Below are 25,610 nucleotides of genomic sequence, written 5' to 3' on the forward strand. Positions count from 1 at the left end.
CATAGGGACTCGCTGAGACTAAACTACCAACCAGAGAGTATTCATGGGATAGACCTAAGCCCTTTGCACATGTGTAAGGTTTGTGCAGCTGGGACTTCATGTGGGACTCCTAAAGTGGGAGCAGAGGCTGTCTCTGATTACATTGCCTACCTTTGGATCCCTTTCCCTTAACTGGGCTGCCTTTTCCAGACTCAAAAACAGAAGATGCACTTAGTCTTACAGGATATACCAAGAATGATTTATATCCATGGAAGGCCTCCTCTTTTTCTGAGGGGAGAGGCAAATGGGGAGAAGGGAGAAGTGAACTGGGAGGCGAAGAGGACAGGAAAACTGCAATAGGGATGTAACATAAATAAAATATTAAAAACGCAAAAAAAGAAAGGAAGAAAGAAATTAAACAATTTTTACAATTGAATAAAAATTAAAACACAATGTACCCAAACCTGTGGGTAAAAGAGAGAGCAGTTATAGGGGGCAAGTTCATAGCACTAAGTGGAACATTAAAAAAGTTAGAGATCGCATACTAAAAATATAACAGCATTGCTGAAAGAACTAAAGAAAAAGAAGAAATAATATCCAAAAGGAGAAAATGAATAGAAATAATTTCTTAGCTGACATCAATAAAATAAAAGCACCCCTTGATCCAACAAAATAATACAGAGTCAATGAAACAAAAAGTTGGTTCTTTGGCAAAATCAGTAAGATTGACAAAGTCTTAGCCAGATTAACTAAAAGGTGGAGACCCCCAATTAACAAAATTAGAGATAAAAAGAGAGATATAACAACACAAGCCAAGAAAATCTAACAAATCATGAGGACATAGTTGAAAAGCCTATAATTCACCAAATTGGAAAACCTAAAAGAAATAATTTTCTCAACTTTACCAAAGCTAAATCAAGTTCACACAAGCAATTTAAATAGACCTTTAAGCCCTAGTAAAGTAAGTAAAGTAGAAGAAGTCATTAAGTCTAAAAAAAAAAAAAAAAAAAAAAAAAAAAAGGACAGGCTCATATGCAGAATTCTACCAAAATGTTGAAGAATAGTTAAGGCTAATATTCCTCAGATTATTTCACAAAAGAAAAACAGAAGGAACACTGAAAAATTCATTTTATGAGGTAACAGTTACCCTAATACCAAAACCACATGGACACAACAAGGAAAGGGATTTACAGACCAACTTCCTTATAAGCATAGATACAAAAATACCCAATTAATACTCGTATACCAAGTTTAGAAACGCACCAAAAACATCATTCAATCAATAGGCTTCATTACAGAGAGGCAGTGATGGGTCAGTATATGAAAATTATAAATACAACCTACTGTATAAAAAAATGAAAAGAAAAAGAAAACACATGAGCATCTCATTAGATCCAGAAATGGCCTTTAACAAAATTCCAACATCCCTTCATGATAAAAGTCTGGGGTGGAGGGTGGGGGTGTTAGGGATACAAGAAACATACCTAAACATGGTAAAGAAAATTTACAGCAAGCCTATAGCCAACACCAAATTGAGTAGAGAGAAACTCAAAGCAATTTCACTAAAATCAGGAAGAAAATAAGGTTATCTTACCCACTCTCCATACCTATTCAATATAGTACTTGAAGTCTTAGCTAGAGCAATAAGACAATTTTAGGAGATTGTCGGAATACAAAATGGAAAGAAAGAAGTCAAAGTGTCTTTACTCGAATATGATATAAGAGTACACATAAAAAGGAACCTAAAAATCTCACCAGGAAACACCTACATCTGAAAAACACTTTCAGCAAAGTACAGGATACAAATTTAATTTAAAAAATAAGTAGCCTTTCTATATATAATTAATAAATGAACTGAAAAAGAAACCAAGTAAGCAAACCTTTAACATCTGCCTCAAATTCCATGGAATGTAATAGGTAATATAATATAATACAATACTTTTGTAAATCTAAATAAATAAGTGAAGGACTCATATGATGAAAAAAGAAGTAGAAGACATCAAAAGATGGAAAGATTCCCCCATGCTAGTGGATCAATAAGATGAACATAATAAAAGTGGCCATCCTATCAAAAGCAATCTACAGATTTAATGTAGCCCCATCAAAATTCCAATACAATTGTTTATACACCATGAAAGGACAATTTCCAGTTTTATATGGGCATGGAGACACACACATATACACATGAAAGAGAGAGACAGAGAGAGACACCCAGAAAGAACAAATCACAATAACTTAAATATGCCTGAATAATATAAAAGATTACTGGAAGTAGCACCATGCCTGAACTTGTTATACTAGAGAGCTATAGTAATAAAGGCATCATGGTACTGGCACAGAAACAGACATGTTGATGAATGGAAGGCCATTGATGAAGGTACAGTCTCAGTTTCAGTTGATGACCCAGGACTTGAAGGGGTTATGCAAAGGAGTTGAGGCTTGGCACCATGAAGAGAACCTATGAGAAGTTATTGGTGAAGCCTAGTTACAGCAGAAGACAGCAGTGTACCATGCCAGTAACATGAATGACCACCAAGAATAGCAGCAGAAGTGGAGTACAGGCATCTGGAGACTAGAAGACAAGGTGTGTACTACAATGGGCAGAGTTGGAGAAGTGACCCAAGCCCTTGGAGAAACCCAGTCGTGAGTAGATTCCAGACATTGGACAACTGGAGTTTGATTTTTGATTTTGATTGTAATTGTGCCCTGATATTTTTCCCTCTTGAAGGAAGAAAGTATTTTAGTGGATCCCACCTTTAACAGACTTTTAGTTGTAAAGAGACTTTGAATTTTAAAAAAGATTGAATATTTTAAAGGGATTGAAAATAATTTGTAAAGACTGTGGAACTTTTAAAGTTATTTAGATCTTGGGGATGAATATGAAAGTAAGGGTTGAGGCTTAATAGTGATGTGTTTGTGTGTCAAGTTGACAAGGGGTCAATTGTACTGGCTGGTTTTGGGCCAACTTGACACAAGCTTGAGTTATCACAGAGAAAGGAGCTTCAAGTGAGGAAATGCCTCCATGAGATCCAGCTGTAAGGCATTTTCTTAATTAGTGATTAAGGAGGAAGGGCCCCTGTGGGTGGTACCATCTCTGGGCTGGTAGTCCTGGGTTCTATAAGAAAGCAAGCTGAGCAAGCCAGGGGAAGCAAGCCAGTAAGTAACGTTGCTCCATGGCCTATGCATCAGCTCCTGCTTCCTGACCTGCTTGAGTTCCAGTCCTGACTTCCTGTAGGATCAACAGCAATGTGGAAATGTAAGCTGAATAAACCCTTTCCTCCCCAATTTGCTTCTTGGTCATGATGTTTGTGCAGGAATAGAAACCCTGACTGAGACAGTGACCAAGGGCCTCTTCTCCCATTAGTGCCCAACAAGGCCACTCTCTGTTACATATATGGCTGAAGCCATGGGTTCCTCCATGTGTACTCCTTGGTTGGTGGTTTAGTCCTTGGGAGCTATGAGGGATCTGGTTGGTTGATACTGTTTTTCCCTTGGGGCTACAAGCCCCCTCAGCTCCTTTAGTCCTTTAACTCCTCCATTTGGGACCACTTGATCAGTATAATGGTTGGTTGTGAGCATCTGCCTCTGTACTTGTCAGTCTCTGGCAGAGCCTCTCAGGAGACAGCTATGTGTGGAGCAGAGACCGAAGGAAAGGCCATCCAGTTACTGCCCCACCTGGGGATCCATCTCATAGAAAGTCACCAAATACTATTTTGGGTGCCAAGAAGTGCTTGCTGACAAGAGCCTGATAAGTGACTTCTTTAGCTTCAGAGATGTATCACTAGGGACAGACATGCAGATTCAATAACCCAACCCAACTTTCTCTTTTCTTTCCAAGAGTGATACTGTAAGATCCCATTTTGGGGACCCCCACTCTAGTCTTGGAAGAGAGAGCACACCAAAGAAACATGAGAATCCTTCTTGCTGTAAGCACATGAGGCAGTTTAATGATGGAGCTTCGGACAGACATGCATCTCACACAGGAAATAATGGATGTCGGCCACAAGGCTAGAAAGGTAGGGGTTCTTATGGGGTAAGGGGCTTAGGGGTGGGGAATTCAGCATAGCGACACACTATTGGCTTATTCAAACATCAGCAGAAAGATTACATGTACATGCAGATCAGGGTGTCAGTGTTCTGTGAGTTGGATGCTTATCAATGTTAGCAGAGTATCTGGTCAATTTGACTCAGTTCAGATAGCCCTGTTATGTCCTCACATTCCTCTTTATCAGTATAATGGTTGGCTGTGAGCATCTGCCTCTGTACTTGTCAGTCTCTGGCAGAGCCTCTCAGGAGACAGCTATGTGTGGAGCAGAGACTGAAGGAAAGGCCATTCAGTTACTGCCCCACCTGGGGATCCATCTCATAGAAAGTCACCAAATACTATTTTGGATGCCAAGAAGTGCTTGCTGACTGTGATGCAATGTAAACAGCTAGCATCCCTGTCTTCCCTAAAATCTTTGCAAGCACAATGGGCTGCACACACTTGAAACAGAAACCAAATTAAACAATTCCTACCTTAAGTAATTTCCCATCTGGTATTTTGTTCCAGCAGCAAAACAGAACTCAGAAAATTGACAACAAGGGGTAGGGCCATTGCTCAGCAAAACCAACCATGTTGTTCTCAGAGTTTTAGAACTGAGTCAAGGGAGGGTTGTGAAAGAGTTTGGAACTTTGGTCTAGGGTGTTGTGGTGAAGCTTGGAAACTCAGAAGGTCAGGAGTAATGGAGAGTGGGAGCTCAGAGCATGGAATTTTAAAGGAAAACATGGGAGTCTTCGAAAGACTAAACTAGGGACCATTCAAGTTACATTGTGGCAAAGAATCCAGCTTCAGTTCCTGTGTCCAAAGAGTTTAAACAAGTCTTATTTGACTAATTTTTTTGACAGAGGAAATGTAAAGGTACTTGGAAGGAAAGAGATGAACATGAAAAATGGCTACAGCAAAAAGGGTAGAAGGTTTTCTGCACAGGAGTTAAGAGGGTAGGCTAAAGGGGAGAAGGCTAATGCAGAAGGCTCTCAAAGGGTAACCATGAGAGGCACACATCCCTTCTTTCAGAGGAAGAGCAAATGAGATGTTCCTAGGTTAGGGAGGCAATATGACCATCCTATGAGCAATATGGTCCTAATTTTTTTTAAAGGTGGGAGTATAAAGGAGGGTGGAGTAACACCCTCATAGAAGCAGAGAGAAGGGAGAATGGGATAGGAGGTCCGAGAAGGGAAAACCAGGAAAGAGGATAACATTTGAAATGTAAATAAATAAAATAACCATTAAAAAATAACTAAATTTACAAAAAAAAAAGTTATATGTGTACTTCCATTGAAAACCATATGGAAATTACAACTTGAATGTGTTTGAAGAAACTGTGTTTGAATTAAATAGTTCTAAAATAAGATTTCACAAAAGTCTAGTAGAAGCAAATAACATCCAAGCGTGCATATAATAAGGTAAATTGTATTAAAAATCTCTGTCGAACAGACTGCTAACTCTGGTCAAATCAGAATGATTTTCTGTCTCAGGCCTGGCTTCTCAAAATACATACTCAAGTTCATAATTCTTCAGGATGCTAGTTTTGTGTGTTCATGCTCAAGAGAAGGGCTTCCCATATATGAGTTCGTGCATATGTACAGAATTCAGTGGTAAACTTTGGATGTCATTCCTTGAGTGGTACCCACCATGTTTGTCACAAGTTGTCTCACTGGTCTCCAGCTTATCAATTTGGCTAGTTTGGCTGGGCAGCAGGCCCAATCTGTCTGTCTATCCAGCAGGCCCAATCTGTCTGTCTATGCAGCTCACCAGCACTATTATGAAAAGAATATACCACCACACCAGGCCTTTTACATACGTTCCAGGATTAACACTCAGGCCTTAATTGAGCATTAAGTGAGTTATCTTCTCAGGCCATGACAAGCATTGCTTGTATGGATATACATTAACCAGGTACCAAACTCTGGGTTCCCAACTCCACTTCCCAAGTGCTGAGATTACAGGTGGGGGCCACCACATTAAGCCTTTGAAATGGGTACTGGGGATCTGAACTCTACTCTTCAGGCTTGTATAGAAAGAATATTGTTGCCCAGTAATAATTTTTAATTGATAAAAATTAGAAACTAAGATGGAAAGAAAAAAGAGTTACCGATGAAATGTCTGCCACTTACACATCCCATGAAGCATCGAATGGGGCCCTACTCGTGCTGTCAACCTCTTTATACCTAAATATACTGATAACTGCCAAATAAGGGTTGGCTGTATTTGTCTCTGGCCTTGGAATATGATAGTTTCAAAATATTCAACCTTCCTGCCTCCACATTGATAATCTGGATCAGTATTGTCTACTAGAAATATGAGCCGTATATATGATTAAAATTTTTCTAATATATACAAAAAGAGCAAAAAATAATATTAACCGGATATTTAACCCACATCTAAACTATTATTTGTAACATATAATGAATATAAATATATAAACATAAATCAAAATTTCAGTTTCTGTACCATCGTGTTTAAAATCTCATGTTGTGCACTCATAACACATCTGTTTAGATTCTAAATTTTCATTGCATTAATCTGTATTTAGAATTGTCATATATGCATTTAACAAATAACTTTATTAACATGCCTAGGATCTTCAAACATATTACAATGATGTCTAAAGACTAAATCAGATGTTAGAAATCATTTTGGTTTTCCTCTTTCATGCAAGTTAATAAAATGAGTTTATTCTTTATAGAATATGCTCGATTTTGAAGCACAATCTCATTACTGTCAAAACTATTCCATGGGTTAATGTATCCAGTGACTCTGTATGACCAAGGATTAGTGTTCTTTAAATAGTTTTCTTGTAGATTTTGAGGCCAATTTACATAATGTTGTCCATTAGAGTGAAAAACATTGCATATGCGTCAGGTTGGAGAAATGCATAATCATTATTATTGATTTCGTTTACAACACACTTTCATTCCAACATAAATCTAGCCTGTCTCCCTGGATCATAAATAAGCTTTTCCTTGCTACAGATTTCACATGTTCATAAACATTGTTATATAACTGAAAAAAAATGCAAATCACACACACTGCCATTTTCCAGTTTTGAATGTTGAACATTTAGCATAGATTTTTTTTCATTTCGATAAAATAATAATTTGAGATAATGGTTTAATAAAAGAATCACTTCTATAGCATTTGCACACATCTCAACTGATGAACATTAGGAAAGAGCCAGGGACACTACATTCATTGTCTTGACTTTTAACAGGTTTTATAAATTGACAAGCGTTTTTTGTATTAGCTCCCACAGACTGAGTGATCTTTAACAACTCTATGCATGACATTTAATATAATTACCTAAATCTGAGCACAGATATTTTAACATTTATCAAGCATTGCTGTTTTAGGTAACAAATCTGAGATTTCTAACTAACTGCTCAGAGCACTCACCACACATCTAAATAAAAGCTCTAGTTTCTTCTTGTTGCAATTCATCTTTTAAAAAAAAGGATTATAAGTCCATGATAATTTTTTTCCATTTGGATGAGATTTGAGGAAATATTAAACCCTAAATATTTAGTAGACTTTCTGAAAATATGTGTCTCAAGTTTCAAATAAGTTGATTTATTATAGCAATAGAAAGATTTTTTATTCTGTTATTGCTCAGTCTCTTAATGAAAAATTGTTTTAGGCAAGTGGGATGGCTTTGTGTATGAAGGCACCTGAGACCAAACATCATGTCCTAAATTCAACGCCTGTGAACCACATGATAGAAAAAGACAGCCAACTCCTGTAAGTTGTCCATGGATCACAGAACATGAGCCTTATCAAGTATGTACGCCAAATAGGAGAGAGAGAGAGAGAGAGAGAGAGAGAGAAGGACTAGGGGTGGGAGATAATTTTTAAGTAAAACAAAATTTCTTTAAATTAGAAATATATTATTTATCGTCCTTCATTATCATTTTTAACAGGTTCCATAACTAAAATAACTTTCCACTTCCCTACATCAAGCTGGATTTCCTTACAATTTGGGTCCAAATTATCTTACACTATGGCAAAATTATAAACTCATTTTTGAAAAATAATGTTTAAATGTTTTTCCACAGTAAGCGATGACTTCAGCACATAAATCTCTGAAAGCTATTTGAATAGTGATACATGTTTACTAAAGACGATTTTCCTCATATTCCATTTAATTTTGTGTTGCCGCTTTATAGCACCATGGAGTTGCTGTTGTATTTTTTGTTGAGACTCTTCTCTGTAATGTTCCTATATTAAGAGCTTCTGTATTCACTCTCTGGTCTTGACAGTGAGATTTCCATTTCCTTTTAGGCAGCAATTGAACACCAAGGCCTTAGGCATGACTGGGTGGATTCTCCTACAATAGATTCTCCTAGACCCATAGCCATGTTTTAAATTTAAAATATGTTCATATTTATTTACACAACAAAAATGTTTGTTTAAACTGTAATTAGAGCAATAGAAAATACTTTAACTTAATGACCAATTTTTGGTACATTAATAGTCCAGAGACTCATTGTGTCAACTCAAAATAAACACATACAATAATACATGCATGTGCAAAAGAATCCTTTAGAATGTTGATAAATTTATTCATGCCAAGTAGGTCTCTGATGTGCTAATGCATAAGGATGAAAATGAAGCAAATTTCCATTATGATCCCTTGAGGAAGGTAGAAATATCTAAAAATTATACAAGTATTATAAAAATACTTTATGTTTATTCAGTTTTTAAATTTTAAGATTTATTAGAATCATATCTCAAGAGGTCACTAGCAATAGGTGGCTAGTAAGGATGCCATTTCTAGATATGTCAAATAATTAATCAATGTGTTAGCCATATAACATTAGCCTAGGTGCTTTCAAAATTTCCATTTCTGATATGGTAAAACTAGGATTGCAATGTGCTTCAAATTTCATAAGCATACCATGTAGTAAATTTGAGAAAATGGGACTCCAAAGTTAATTATGTCAACTCCTATTGAATAATTCTATGTATAGATGCAATAAAAGAAATCCAGGACAAACGTATATGAATAAAAAAACAAGAATAATTGCTCTATCCAGGGTGATAGAGGAGAGTATTGATATATTGTTATGATCTATGAGTTCACATTAATGGATTATGTATTGAAATAGTCAAATATGGGTTTTGAGTGTACTGAATTTGAATAAAAAGTATAAACAAGTTCTGACACAGAAAAATAATTGAATATATTTAAGAAATTGCAGTAACCAAAGACAAGAAAGAGTGTGCATGATACAGAATGATGAGTTGCTAAGGGATACACAGTGTGACATCCTTAAAGAAGAAAAAACATAGAGAAGCAAAGACTTGTGAAGCTGAACATATGACTGTGGGTGTCAGGGAATTATTATACTAAATTACATCATAAAACTCTCACTATCATCAAATCATGAAGCAAATCTAAGGAACTAGGGAGAACCCAAATGGACTAAGTAAATATTCCAGATCCATATTGTTTGTTGTGGTGGTTGTTGTTGGTACTCTCAGCAAAGACTTTAAGGTAGAGACTTTGAATAATTTCTTAGAGATTTCAGGGTCTGGGACAGAAGGGATTTATATAAAATGAACAATTTATGTTATGTAAATAAATGAAGAAATGAGCATTGCATATTTTATAAATTTAAATAAAGCAAAAAGTGACGGTAGCTTGTGTATGCCATAGTAAGAGAACAATATATACAACATATTAGCTAACCCAGGAGGCTCTTGTTAAGTGTTTGGAACACTGTCAACAAAAAAATGAAGAAGGAAATTATGCCTATGTGATTTAGTAAAGAACGGACTGATCTGTAATTATAATGTGTATTAAGTGTACTGTGCAAACAACATGAAAGACTATTGGAACTTGTGTATCTTATTACTTATCTTCTAGTTACACTGATAAGGGTGAAGGCAATGTCACTGGTAAATTGAGCCACAGTTTGCATATGTGAAAGCCAGATCCAGAATTTTGTATGATAAATTGACATTACTGGGGGAGAAAAGGACACTGTATGGTAGCAGCTATTGGCAAGGACCACAAGTGTAACAATTTGATATTGAATTAGGACAAAGTTAAGCCATGAATTTGATCTTAGAAAGGAAAAAACCAATAGAACATGTTTGGGTTTCATTCTGGTGCTCTATTGGACAAAAATTTCTCATAAATTGTGGTAGAACAGAAGAAAGAGGGAGTTAGTGGAAGCATGTAAGAAAAGGAACAGATAAAAATAGCACTAATCGAATATCAAACTGAATTTTTATTTTGGAGATACTAAGCTATTCTTCTTGTCAGAGAAGCAGTTTCATAGAGACCCTGAAAAGAGGGATGAAGACAGGGACCCAGGCCACCAGTGGGTTGCAGGGACTGCCACTCAGGCAGTGAGCTCACTTGTTTGTCCTGATCCTCTAGACATCTCACTTTCCCCACCCTTTCCTTCAGTGATCCTTCCTACTCATTTATATTCACCTGAAGCTTCCCAAATAATTGAAAAGCCAGTGAAATGAATTTTATAACCATTTCTAAATTAAAAGGCAGCTAAAGAATTTCCTTTTAATGGTTACAATTCCATCTTCTCATATTTTCATTAAAGCCATTGATGAAACTTAGTGCTCCAAGGTGGAACAGCCGTGGCTACAGAGCATACGGAAAATAAAGCGGGAAAGCAGACCTGGAACTGACTTTAGATAACAGCATTGCTACAGTCTCAGAAACACCAGTTATCAAAGCAGCCCTTGCGAAAGCAGCCCTTTCTATAAAGAGTTTAGGGTCAAAACGGACAGATCTGACACAGACGATGAAGAACTCTGTACTCAAATTTACCTACGGGTTTTAAACTATAGGTCTCCAAGGCCAGAGAAAATAAGTAAGAAAACCCGGGCTTCCCAGGAAGTTTCTGTGACCTGCCTTCCTGTCCTTGCTGTTGCGTATGCTATTTATTCTTGAAGAATTACATGCCAGGTTTTCAACTGCTGCTTTTGAAGCTATCGTCTTACACTCTTGAAAAATTTTATAAAATATTACCAATTTGTGCCAAGAAAGTGGTATGGCATATTTGATATTCAGTGGTGATCATGCATTAGAAATTCATAAATTCTGATATTATTACTATTATTATTAACCAGGGATACTTCTCTAAGGATATGCTATAAGTAGGGATTACTCCTCTTAGAAAATGCCTGTGTTACAAATGTTTCATTTAAAGGAAACTCCATTTAACAAAGTGGGTCCCAGCTTCCTGTTTTTTGTTTTCTCTCCTCTTCTCTTTTCTCCTCTTCTCTTCTCTTCTCTTCTCTTCTCTTCTCTTCTCTTCTCTTCTCTTCTCTTCTCTTCTCTTCTCTTCTCTTCTCTTCTCTTTTCTCCTCTTCTCTTCTCTTCTCTTTTCTCCTCTTCTCTTCTCTTCTCTTCTCTTCTCTTCTCTTCTCTTCTCTTCTCTTCTCTTCTCTTCTCTTCTCTCTTCTCGTCTCTTCTCTTCTCTTCTCTTCTCTTCTCTCCTTCTCCTCTCTTCTCTTCTCTTCTCCTCTCCTTTCTTCTTTTCTTTTCTTTTCTTTTCTTTTCTTGATGCTGTGGGGTTGAAGAATTAGGGAAAAAAAGAGTTCTCCCTAAGACAAAAAAATCCCAGGCAAAGTCTTTAAATATTTGATCCCAGAAACTGCAAGAAACGCATAGCAAATCGATACCTGAAAAAAATACATGGTCAGACCCCATAAAAATGTGCCCTCAATCTCAATCTTAGACCCAATGGATATGTCAAACAACAACAACAAAAATCAATACACTTGCATACTGTGTGTGCCCTGGCTAGTTTGCTAAGTACACACATGCAGATTCTGTTTAAAAAAAAAAAAAAAAAAAAAAAAAAACAATGGATGGGAGAAAAGGAGGCAGAGAACTGGGGAATTAGTCTCCTTATTAAAAAAAAAAAAAAAAAAAAAAAAAAAAAAAAAGAGGGAAAGAACTGGGCAGGGCACAAGGAATGCACCCAAACTAGAATATCTAATTTCTCCACAGAGTAAGGAAGAACTGTTCTGGCAATGACTGGAATGATAGTGGTTTGTGTGCATTTCAATATAATGTCAAATCGAATAAAACCCTGATAAATATTCCATTTCAAAAGTATGTAACAAGATTATTAGATTGTCTTTTAAATAGTCCATAAAGCACAAAAAAGAAACAAAAATACATTGCTACAACTACTCAGACATGTATCTTCTTTCAACCGTGTGGACGTTTGAAAGTAATGAAAAATAACTGAAAAATTTTAAGAGTTCAGTTAAAACACGAATGGGAGACAGACGCAAACAAAATATAAATGGCAGAGCAATATGATGCAAAAGTAAATCTCAGACAATTTTCAAGATTTTCAGAGATTGGGGAGACGATGGTAGTGATAGGGAGATGAAAACCAAAACAGCAGCAGCAACGCACAACAAACTGGGGTCATAAACAGCGACCAGACTACAAGGAATGGGGGTCATGGGCAAAGTTAACCAACATGGTGATTTTTAAAACAGAGTACAGATACAGCGTTCCCAAGACACTAGGTAGATATTTGTTTATATTAAATTTTTAAAATAATTTAACAAGAGGAACAGCAAGATGGTGGAAGAGTTCCTCTAATGTTTTCCCCATTTTGAGCAACTACGTTCAAAATAACTTGCTTTCTTGGGAAAGTGGATCAAAGCAATTCAAGGTAGCAGTTAAAGACAGAACAGCAAAGAAACACTGCTTTCTGGCTCAATTCATCTAGTTGGCCCATACATATAGAGAGAGTGTGTCTACATGCATAGGGATGGCACCTTGCATGCGCTGAACCCTTCCATGCCAATCAATCAATAAAATGCCCCATAGTGGTATTGATTTGCTAGCTCAGCAATTAAGAGCACTTTCTGCTCTTGCAGAGGACCTCAGTTTATTTGCCAGCAGACAAATGGCAGCACACAGCCATCTGTAACTCATTTCAGCCAATCCGGATTCATCATCTGGTCATTTCAGGTCCCAGACACGCATTTGGTACACTTCCATACATGCATGCAAGAAAGAAAGAATAAAAGAAAACACTAAGACACATAAAATTTAAAATATGTTTTAAAAAGAAGAAAGGGCCCCATAGACATTCTCTCACAGGACAACCTAATGAATGTAATTGAGGCTTCCTATTGCTGGGAGACTCTATACTGATTTGTCTTCTGTTCATTATCTGAAAATTGCTTTTCAAAACTTTAGACATAATTGTTTAACTATCTTTATTGTGCTTCATTTTCTTCTTCCAGGCTGGGATCAGGGCCACTATTCATGCCATGGCTCTATTTCTGTATTAGGTACCCCTATCACTTAGGGGTTGAAATATTATTTAATTAAAAGACACATTTTCAAAGGTATTTTTGCTAAAAATATAATCTATATGATCCATTAGTATCTTCTTTAATTACCTAGAGTATTTACAAATTCTTGACTATTTTAAGCAAATAGTAATTGTTATAGTTTAAAACATTCTATATATTAGCAATAATTTTGGTAGGTATGTATATATCATGTAGACAGGACATTACAATGAAGCCCGGGTTGGCTGAATCCTGTAATCTTTTTGATTACATCTCCTGAGTGCTGTGTTTACCGTATATGCCGTAGAACTGGCCCATACATTTTCCCTTAAGAACAACATGAGTAATAAGACAATAGAGAAGCAATCATAATTAGAGTTTTTCTATAACTGCCAAATTATCTCCCTGGTGTGTCATACTGCATTGCAGGAACTAGCATGATGAACTGTGAACCCATAGAATCTGTTTTCTATCGCCCTGCCCTTCATTATTAGATATTACTGATATTTTGAGGTCACTTTTCAAATAACATCCTTTAATGGCTAAGTTGTGAATACTACTTCCTTTAAATATTTTCTAATCTCTACAAAAAGCTGAGAAAAAAATAATTTTATCTTTCTGTCACTGACAGGATTGTCATGAATTCTGTTTACCTGAGAGGATATCACAGAAACAATTATTAAAAAATAATGTGGTGTGTTATCACCAAAAGTTTAAGAAAAGAACTGGTGTTACAGTTCTCATAAAATGTTACAGAAAGTCTTGTATACGTTAACATGTCAACAGTACATTTAACCCATGTCTCTTAAGATATTTATTAAGATAAGAAGTAAAAAGAACAATTTATGATTAACTGTAACCAATGAAGAACTTTACAGGTTTTTTTAAATTTATTTATTTATTTTTTTAATAAAGAACTTCAATACCGTGACCTCAGCATTTACATATATTTTAGGGTACTTTACTCCAAAGATAAGGTTTAAAAACAACAAATACAAATCAGAAAACTTCCCAAAGAAGAGTTTTTAATCTGGAGAGTCAAAAGAAATAGAAACAAACAAACAAACAAACAAACAAAAAACCCACTGCGATATATTGTAATAATTGAGAGCAGCCCAATGGTGAACTTAATGTTTTATGTTCATAGGAAAAACCAGTCTTTGTACACTAAACAAGAGAAAGTTTCCCAGAAGACACCAAGGAAAAGCAGACACTTTTTGGATAAAAATGCACAAATGGAAGATCTTTCCAGACAAGAAGGCTGTGAATTTAAAACACGTGATGGAACAAAGCCCTTACTATAATTTATGCATTGTAAAAAAACAAAACAAAACAAAACAAAACAAGTATGTGTGAAGCAACTGAGAGGAGACAAGAGAAAAGAAATCAGTTTGGAGAAAGCATTGTGATTTTAGGGGGTAAGGTGGCTCCAGTCCTGAGATGTTTTGAACAAGAAGGACTCACATAGACTCACACATTTGAACTCTTGGTCCCAACTTAATACAAAGGGTTGAGCAGGATGAGGAGATGTGACCTTGTGGAAGACATATTGCCTTGCTAGAGAAGTATCACTTGGGGCCTAGGCACTGCACACAGGCACACAGTCTCTTCTCTCTCTCTCTCTCTCTCTCTCTCTCTCTCTCTCTCTCTCTCTCCTCTCTCTCTCTCTCTCTCTCTCTCTCTCTCTCTCTCTCTCTCTCTCTCTCTCCTTGCTGCCTACACATCAGGATGTAACTCTCTCAGCTACTGCCCCACTTCCATGCTTGTTGGCCTTGGACCATGATGACCTTAAGCCTCTAAAACTCTAAGTCCTACAATTAAATGCTTTCTTTATAAGAGTTGCCTTGGTCACAGGACCTCTTCACAGTAATAGAGCAATAACTGATACAGGTTACAGCAAATGCACTTGCTATGCAATCCTACTGACATGAGTTTGATCCTTGGAACCCACATAAAGGAGGAAACAGAACTGATTCCAGAAAATTTTCTTGTGATCTCCATTTTTGAGTGCTATGGTACACACACAAACATATACATTAATAATAATTAATAATAATAAATGGTGATGGTGGATATTATAATTTTTAGAAAAGAAATTATCATACTTCATCTAGGAATGTAAACACCCATAAAATAAACAACAGTGACTGATTTAAGTTATAGACAATAGAGATTTATCAATTTTGTATATTTCAAATTCAGATTCAGAAATAAAAGTTCATGTTTACAAGTTAATAACTATGATCGTGATTAGGATAAACTATGATAGTAACATGGGGGAGCAACAGGCCCTAGCAACAATAATTCTGCACAGTTAATGACCTAGGTAAGAAACAGGTAGTGAAATCAGTCCCACATGACTAGGTAAAGATGGAAATTACCACTGTAAAAATTAATTGTGTCTAGCTCATGTTGAGTTTGAGATGTCTTGGGCTGGAGGAACAGGTTTGCAAATTATTAATTCTTATAGGTACTGGTCATCGGCCTTGGCGCTACCGGCAATCTATTGGTAGATTCTGGAAATGAAGCCTATTTTTTAGACATTCTTTTTATCAACACAATGGCTGTAGAGATTAAAGTAATACGCATGCAACATTAAAACCCATGTCTGAGAAGTCTGCAAGTTCATAACTGAACTGATTCCTTTTGTGTATGTTCTCACCTATTGAGTGAGACCTGAATTTTCCTTAGAGCTAGGAAAACATATTTGCAAAAAATGACTTAAGAATACAGCTGGCAGAAGATTGCCTTATCTGGCATTACTGGGAGGGGAGCCCCTTGGTCCTGTGAAGGTTCTATGTCCCAGGGTAGGGGAGTGCTAGGGAGCTGAGGCAGGAGTGGGGTGGGCAGGTTGGGGAGTACCCTCATAGAGGCAGGGGGAGTGGGAGAGTATATGGAGTTTGTGGAGGGGAAACTGGGAAGAAGGATTTGAAATGTAAATAAATAAAATAACCAAAAAATACTGCTATTAATATATCGTATGAAGGAGAATAACAATGTTCAGAACCAGGTAAGAGAAATATTTCTAATATTTGACCATAAACTTATTTAGTAGCACTTGCACAGTTTCTGCAATAAGCAAGAAATTCTGTTAGAAATGTTGAATTCAGGGTTCAGCTTTCAGAAGATACAAGTTTATCCTCCAGCTAACAAATAAATTCAAAAAATAACATTTCTCCTTGAGCAGATGCTTTGCCAGCTAATATACAGAATCATAATTTTTAACAAGAGTATAAACAATCATGGTAAAGGAAATAGGCATTTGTGTCAAAGAACTAGAAAAATCATTGGTTTCAAAGAGACAGAAAGTTGATTTAATCAGGATTTCTCATTTTGAAACTTTGTTTGGAAATATCTGAGCAGCGCACTGGTTTCCCTTTTCCCCTTTTTCAAGCATTTCGAGTTGTGAGACCTCACAGGCTTGGCTTTGACTGGTGGTGATTGTCTTAGTTTGATGGTGTCAGAACTTGAACCCCTTATGAACTCAAGCCAGGAGGTCCCTGGAGGTAACCTGTGATAACTTCTCACCTTTGCAAGAACATATCCTGAAACCGGAACCGGAGTGGGATCTACCCAAGGAGTGGGTGGAGAGGGACGGCCAATAGATGAAGCAGAGGAGGAGGAGGAAACAGAGGAGCAGGAGGAAGAAGAGGAGGAGGATGGGCCTTGAACCTGGGTTTCGAGCTGAATACCATTACTATTTTTAACATACAGCAGCCAGTCAATAGACTGGGGCTCTTGGCTTAAATCTTTGCTCTCGGAGGATACAGCCAAACACTTTCGCTTTGTCTTGAGCCCCTGGATAAAATCAGATTCGGATGCAGGGAAAAACTGTGTAATCTTCTCTAATACGTCCAGATTGTCATCGAGGGCTTCTAAATTATTTTCAGATTTACTGTCTTTCATAGGAAGTTGGAAACAGGTTGAGGAAGGCTTCTCTGGTAGAGAAAGGATAAGGATTATTTTCACATCTACTTTCCCATCGGTGCTGCTCTCGGGTGTTGGTATGACAAAGAGGGTTGCGCATCGAGGATCTCTCTTTCCTGAAAGATGGTTACACTGGGATTTTATGGCGGAAGCACACTCTAAACAAACAGAATATGTTGATGAAAGGCGGGGACCAGGACGAGGGTTTGGCTTTCCTCTCATTCTTCGAAAGAGAATTTGCCTAGAGAGATCCTTCTGGATTGTAGACTTGGAGATGGAATTGATAATTTTATTGACAACATCAACAGGAACACTACCGCCTTTAATAATGCAGGGATGACTATAATCTAAGGCCCACGAGATTTCATTCTCTGGCTCGGTCTTCACACTTCTTTCAACGCTACTTTTATTTGGCAGTCTGGAACACGGAACTGAAGCAATTTTGTTCTTGATACAGGGCTTAGGACTTGATACTCTTTGACCTGAGGGATTTGGTTTAGGATGAATTGATGGTAGCTGACGAGGTCTTTGTTTGTCACTGAGTGAAGCAGTATTCTGGACCTTGGGGTGGCAAACAGCTGTGTTGATGGCCCGCGTGCTAGGATCACATCTAGCCACTATTTTAGGTTTAGGCTGGCACGTTGATAAACGCCGAGATGGCAGAAAAGAATGTGGTGATGGAGTTGATTTTCTCGATTTTGCTGGGGACAATGGTAAACTAAAAACATTGTTATTAGAGTTTGATACAGGAATTTTCAGAGGCTTGCTACAGTCGGGTAGTGGTGAATTACGAGCCACTCGACTGAATTCAAGAGAAGATGAAGTTGGAGGAAAGCTGTTTCTTTGAAGTCTGTTGGTGAATGATGGCGAACTCAGGGCTTTTTGACTGGATTCTAATAAAGATGACCAAAGGCGGTCTAATGAGGAATCCTTCTGTGACTTAGATTTACATAATTGTGAGTCATGTTCGCTTTGATTAGATTCCAAGGAAGGTGTAGTCCAGATGATATTCAGGGAAGGTGCTTCGTGATGTTGCACGGAAGTTGAAGATGATGTTGAGACTCTTTGATTAGACTCCAGTGAAGGTGATTTCCAGCAAAGGTCAATACTTGATGATGTCTGCGTCTTCGGGAGGAGTAACCTTGATCTCGAACTTATTTTGCTAGGTTCCAAAGATGAAGTACTGGTAAAGCTAGTTAAGGATGTCGTCTCAGACTTGTGGTGAGACAAAGAGGAGTCCAAGGATTTCCAAGAGGGATATGATGAATTTTTCAAGAGGGAGTCTTTTGAAGGTGTCGTTGAGCATGTGGAATATAATGATGACGATGATTTCATAGCTCTGTTATAGGAGCCTTGAGTGCTCTGGGCCTTCTTGTTAAAGCTTGCTGGTGACACTGTGACTGTATTTTGGGATTGTTCTTTGCACATGGATTGGCTGTAAGATTGATTTTGTTTATCACCTGTGTAATAATGTATAGGCGAATTGTCTGTAGCTTGTTGCTGACAGTCTTGAACATAACCAAAGTATTTATTATTATAGCCTAATGGCACCATCTTCCACTGAAGTAGGGATCTTTGGAGAAGCAGTTGGCTTACACGGTGTTTTAGTAGCAGTCTTTAGAACGAGAATCCATGGACAATTGGCACTTTAAGCACTAGTAGTCCTAATTTCTATGTGGTTATGTTTGTGTTAATGGCAAATGTTGTAGAATGTGTCACAATTAAGCTGTAAATGAAACTGGAGGGGCAATGGTATGATGTTACCATGTAAGCTTTTCTCTGTCTTCTATTTAATTTCCAAGAGTTCCAGGGTGGGGGGCGGTTTCTCTCTCTGTCTCTCTTCAAGGAATAATTCCTGTTAAGAAAATTGTAGAGAATTTAGAAGAGGTCCTCACAGAATATACCTTTCCTAACTTGTAGTGATTAGAAACAAGGTTTATAAGACTGTACCCAGAATATGTACTCCAGCCACCTCACAAATCTTTTGAATTAATTTTCCTAAACCCATTACATATTTATAATAGATACATTTAGTTTCCTGAGTTAAAGACTAAAGTAATATATATGAATTTCTAATAGTTTCCAGAACCTTAAATGCTCAAAATATTTAAAAAGGAGTTACTTTTATTTCATCAATTATTTTATTCCTACAAAAAAATAATAAAAGCTTCTTAAGCCAAATAATAGAATCTTTAAGAAGGTGAAAAACAAATTTGAAAATGTTGGCTTCAAAGGTAGATTCAGTTCTTATTATTGTCACTTTTTTTTTCTTAGATCTAAGAATCTAAACATCTAGTTAAAAGTCTCTTATAAGTAGTCTCATTTCTGTTTGTCACCACTTCAACACTGTAAGCATACGCAGTTCCTTTCTAAATCTACTGGCTTCTTGAATTTCACTTATTCTCTTATTTCTCTTTAGGTCCCTATGTTATTCTTTATTTACATCTCACCACAACACAGTTTTCAGCTACATCACTGTGGTGATTTAATTGAAAATGAGACTCAGTGGCTCATAAATTTGGGTGCTTGGCCTGCAGTTGATAGAAATGCTTGGGAATAATTAGGAAGTATAATCTTATCATTTTGATATTTCATTTTGAGGCTTTAAAAGCTCACCATTTCCAGCTAGCTAGCTTTCTCCCTCTTGCTTGGGGATGAGCTCTGAGCTCTGAGCTCTGAGCTACTGTTTCAGTGCCATGCTTGCCCGCCTACTGCCATGGTCCCCTCTGTAGTGGTCATGGACTCACCCTTTGAAAACGATAAGTTTCAATAAACTGTTGTACAAGTTGCCTTTATCACCTTGTTTTCTCGTAGCAATAGAAAAGTAACTAAGTTAACTACCATTTATCTTTTCATAGAATCCCTGAGTAGACTCATCAACTATTGTTTAGGATTTGAAAAGAAACTATAGAAGTTTCATAAGAAAGTAGACACTCATTCCTAACTTAAGGAAATGTATATTGAGATATGAGATCTGATGTTATTACTCTTTCTACCTCTCCATCCCCCTACCACTACCAACCTAATATATGATGAAAACAATGAATTCTTCATATATATCAACTTATTCAAGTAATATAGGAACAACTACATTATTGCTATTAGTGGTTCCCTTTTGTTAATGTAGTTTGATAGACTTATTCTCCCCTACTACAATTATTTGAAACATAGCTTATGAGAATCCTAGTGCAATTGCTTTTAAGTATTTGGTCATTGGGATCCATAGTATTTATTGATTAAATTTCAGTCTTCCTAATACTAGTTTTACAAAATACGTCCTGATTATCTCTACTCTTTCAAAGGTATCCTACAAAGAATCAAACTTCTCCATCTAAAAGTGCCAGTGATAATTGAAACACAAACAAATAAAACTCAATTAATTTAATTCTCTTCCTAGAGAAATTTATTTTCCTATGTCTTCCATTGTAGTCCTAAAACTTAGAGGTTTATTTTAGAATCCTTGTAGCCATAGAGGGTAATTTCATTTTATAACACTATTTAAATATCAATATTGATTGATTTTTGCCTTTTTCATATCTTAATCTTCCAGTCTCACCATTTCAGTTTTTCTATATGTACATCATAGACAAATTAATGTGTGAATATATTTACTTCTATAAGTCATTTGCCAATAAATGAACCCTTTTCCATTTTCTGTCACCAGAAGTAAAAGAGTAAACTCTCTGGACAGATGCCCCTGATGCCCACATGTGGATTTCACAAGCTTTCAATGTCTGAAAAGGATTTGTTAAGTTTCTAGTTCAAACCCTCAGAATACAACAAATTGCCCATTTAAATACCTGAGTAATATATCAATAAATACCATCAGTATTTGATACACACAATGAAAACTGAAGGATTCAATACCTTCAGAGAATGTATATTAAAAAGAAAGTTCTTGTACTGCTAAATTTGCACAGATAATTCTCATTGTTAAGTTTTCTAGTTGTATCTGTTAATTAAATTAGTATTACTATTCAAAAAGAGAATTTCCACTACAAAGAACATTACAGCAGACATATGTGCATAAAAAAAAACATTCTTTGAGTATTTTTTTAGTTTATTATTATTATTATTGGGTATTTATTTCATTTACATTTCCAATGCTATCCCAAAAGTCCCCCACATGCTCCCCCACCCACTCCCCCACCCACCCACTCCCACTTCTTGGCCCTGTCGTTCCCCTGTACTGAGGCATATAAGGTCTGCATGACCAATGGGCCTCTCTTTCCACTGATGGCCGACCAGGCCATCTTCTGATACATATGCAGCTAGAGACACGAGCTCTGGGGGGGGGGAACTTGTTAGTTCATATTGATGTTCCACCTATAGTGTTGCAGATCCCTCCAGCTCCCTGGGTACTACCTCCAGCTCCTCCATAATAGCCACAAACTAGAATCAAGTGCTGATCAATAGTAGACAATATAAATAATGTATATTCGTTCAAAATTAACAAATAGTGAAAATTTATAGAAAATAAAGCACGAATGCAGTTGCATACATGAATCTCACATGGAAAATATTAAGTGCAAATAAATCACATATAAGTGCTAAATGTTTCATGATTTTATGTATGAAACACAAAAGTTGTTGACCCTGACCATATGGCTAAAATGAGTGTGCTTAGTGAGGTGGGGACTAGGAGAGAGCACAAAGCTATGTCTGAGAGGTAGTGCTCTACTGCCTGTGGACCTGGATCCTGATGGGGTAAATGAGTTCATTTGGTGACAATTGAGTTCTAACACTTATAATATGTGCATTCTTGTAGATCCCTTCAGTAAAATAAAAAGTGTAAAAGTAGATGACTTGAGGCTAATTAGAAAAGACATATCTGAGAGTGTATTGCACTGGAAGGTGAAACTTTAAAGCACAGACCAAGATCTGGCTCACAGATGCAAGGAACCCCACCACCCACCCCCCAGTCCCAGTCCACACACATACAAAGAGAGAGTGAGAGAGAGGAGAGAGAAAGGTAGAGGAGGAATGCAAGGTAGAGATACTGCTAGCCTATCGACAAGAATAAGGGAATTCAAAACAACTGAAATGAGCAAGAAGAATCTAAAGGTAAAAACCCATAGAAAATAACATTTCTGAAAGTTTTTACTTTCAGAATTACTCAGAAAATGTCATTTCTATTTCAAAAGCTTATCTTGCAATAGCTATAGAGGCATTATGAATATCAAGAGAAAAGCTTGGACTCGGTGAAGCTACAATTAGTGCAGAAAATGAACAAACAAATATTCCTTCTGTTCTAATGCTTTTATTCTTGGGTTGATTCAAATGTTCCACCAATAAGTATAATATTCTTCAAAGTAAGATAAATTTAGAAAAGTTCTTAATTTTTTCTTCGAAAACCATTCATACATTTCAGAATGACAATAGTAACACAAATAAGGTAAAACATTAATATTACAATTCACAAGTGGAAATAAATGAAACCCTTAAATCTTTTTCTTAAATGGTGCATATAAGTGTTTTGCCTGCATGTGTGTACATGCACCAAGTGCATGCCTGGTGCACGCAGGCCAGAAGATGGCTTTGGCTTTCTCAGGACTGGTGCTCCGAGTTGAGTCTGAATCCTTTAGAAGAATAGCCAGTGCTCATAACCACTGCCAAACTCTCCCATGTACCCCTCTTTCTATCTTTCAAAGACATGGTCTCTTCTTTCTCTTTAGCACATTGGTACACTCCTGGAAGCATGCGCGTGTGCATATGTGCATGGTATATTGTGTGTCTATGTGTGTGTATGTATGTGTATATATATATATATATATATATATATATATATATATATATATATATATGAATGTGGTGTGTGTGTGTGTGTGCGCGCGCATGCATGCTGTGTGATAGTATTAGTTGTACATATATGTTTTACATTTTTAGGGCTAACTATTGGTATTTGATACAAATGGTATGTTCATCCCTGGAGAAGACTATTTACCCCACGTGCAGAAACCTGTATTTGTCTATAGTTCTTTACTAGAACTGAGGCCTTAGGCACAGGATTTTTGCTGTAGATGAGTCAGTTGTGCCTGGGCTCTACAGCTCTGCATGCTGACTGGTGGTGATTTTCTCTGATGATCTCTATCTTTTGCAAAGAAAAGTTTTCTTGATGAGAACTACATATCTTTGGTTATCAGGTTAAATATTAAGAATATTTTAAGAATTATGCAATTTCAGTGATGTAGCTGTAGGTTTTTCTCTAAAACACATGGTTTCATTATCTCTGAGTAGTTAGCCAGTTGCTAGTTCAGGCGTGATTTCTGAAGAGAGTACTACCAGTGAGCTTTTGAAGTACTTTGCAAATAGGATAGCCACACAAATTTGTTATTCTAATATGTTCAGTTTATTCACACAAAAATTCCTCATAATGCCATGCTAATATAAATGTTAAAGCACCATCTCACCAGCCAAGGAACATTTGTTTAGAAAATGCTGCAGGGTTCTACTGGGAAATCTTCTCTGGCTATGGTTAGGATGTTTCCAGAACTTTGAGGTACAACATATATCCAACATGGATGAAATCCTTCATCTCTGTCTCAGGCTAGAAGAATGATGCCACTGGTGAAAGTCCAGAAGGTCCTTGAAAGGGCCTGCTACTGGCTAGCACTGACAAGTGGTCCTGTGTGAGCTTGAGATTGATATTGAAAATTCCACAGTCATCAAAGCCAAGACCACACACAGAGGACAGTTTCCAAGTCCTCTTGCCAGTGGGTCTTAGAGCAGAGGCTTAAGATGCCACATCTTGGGAGCAGTGCACGGGGATGCTAGGGACCATTTCTCATTGCAGCATGTGGAGACCGTAACAAACCCCACACATCTTGCTAAAACACAAGGAATAACTGATTGCAGCATTCTAAGACAAACATATTCATCTACCCACCCAACTTCTGCATCTACATTTTAAGGAACATCATAGAAGGTATGAAGAAATTGGAAGAGCCAGAGGACCAGGAAGTCTTCTGGGAAATTGTATCTCCTAGAAATAATAAGGTAGTTGCATCCAAGAAAATGTGGCTGCCAAACAACAGCAACAACAAGATCAAAAGACAGGGTAATAGGTAAGAAGAAACTCTCATAGGGCTCTACCTCTAGACAAAACTTGAGCAATGAATGACTACCGAGAAAGAGAGAATTAGTGATCCTCAGGAATGGTCATCTAATTGTTTTTCCAATTCCAAGTGCTCAGCTGGAAAGTCATATATATATATATATATATACATGTGACACTAAACTAAACCCAGTAGATTGTATTTATTCATTTATGGATTTGTATATACATGTAATCACAAAAAGAAACAGGCTGCATGCCTTTGAGAGGAAGTGAGGACATACATGGAGGGGGTAAGGACAATGAATGGGAAGAGAGTAATATACATTTTTTAAAATAAAATATATATATATATGATAACACAGTTTCTAATGCTCTAGAAATACATTCTTTATGAGAAAGAACAAGAAAAGTCATGATTCAGTATGGAATTTCTATAATATGCATTAAGCCAGCTAAAGTCATGGGGTGAACACGAGTCCCTTGTCACACATTTGATAGATTCAAGTATAGAGACTAAATAAGTGTGCTGTGATAACCTCGATGGTCTATTGGACCAGTAAGCTGACATTAACTAAAAACTTCACAAAGTTCTGTGACATTCTGTCAATAGTGTTGTCTCAGTTACTTCCTTGTTTTGATAAGTGACATAATTCCCCACAGCAAAAACCCTGAAAACCCTACTAGAACATCAGTGAAATCTAAAAGTAAACTATGTGAAGTTTCAGCATGTGAAATAAATATACAAAGATTAGTTGCATCTCTTCATGGCCATGGCAAACCATTCACAAAAGCCAAGACTTTTATAAATGGAATTTTTTTCCCTCTTGGTTCCATTCTTGCAAATTATTGAGACCTTGCACCCATATTCAAGAAACAAAACAATGAGGTTCTATTCAACACATTTTCTCCTTCCCAGAGAGTTTAGAATCCCAATCCAGATTATCATGACAACTCACAGTAAGTGGGTCTTCTCACATTAACCAAATAAAGATGAATAAAAATAATCACATCCTGGAAGACTCAGAGGCTCATCTCCCAAGTAATTTGAAATTTCATCAAGTTAACACTTAAGATTAACAAGCCCAGACGAATTATTGCTAGTCTTACTGCCTGCTCATGGGAAAGACTAGCAGATATACTACTTGTTTGACCTGAAATTTTTCCTCTTAATCTTTCTTTGTTCATCTGTTCCTTTGTGAAATTTATTCTCTCCTCAATTCTAATGGTTGAAACCGTCTTTCTCTTGTGTATATACGATTCCTTCAAGTATCTTCTGTAGTGCTTGGTTATTGTTCTTAAAATTCCTTATCT

General features: G+C 36.8%; 1 protein-coding gene across 3 annotated transcripts in view; it reads right to left on the reverse strand.

Moving 5' to 3' along the window:
* Positions 1 to 16,606: 16,606 nt before the first annotated feature.
* Csnka2ip (casein kinase 2, alpha prime interacting protein) overlaps positions 16,607 to 25,610 on the reverse strand; it is a 124,522-nt gene continuing 115,518 nt past the window's right edge. For all 3 annotated transcript variants that reach the window (NM_173861.3, NM_001368721.1, XM_011245887.2), the window contains exon 3: positions 16,607 to 19,097. In NM_173861.3, coding sequence (NP_776286.2) covers positions 16,634 to 18,796 — 2,163 coding nt within the window. In that variant the 5' untranslated portion in view covers positions 18,797 to 19,097 and the 3' untranslated portion in view covers positions 16,607 to 16,633. The remainder of the gene's footprint in view (positions 19,098 to 25,610) is intronic.

The sequence above is a fragment of the Mus musculus genome, chromosome 16 (genome assembly GCF_000001635.26).
Source record: "Mus musculus strain C57BL/6J chromosome 16, GRCm38.p6 C57BL/6J".
NCBI classification, from domain to species: domain Eukaryota; kingdom Metazoa; phylum Chordata; class Mammalia; order Rodentia; family Muridae; genus Mus; species Mus musculus.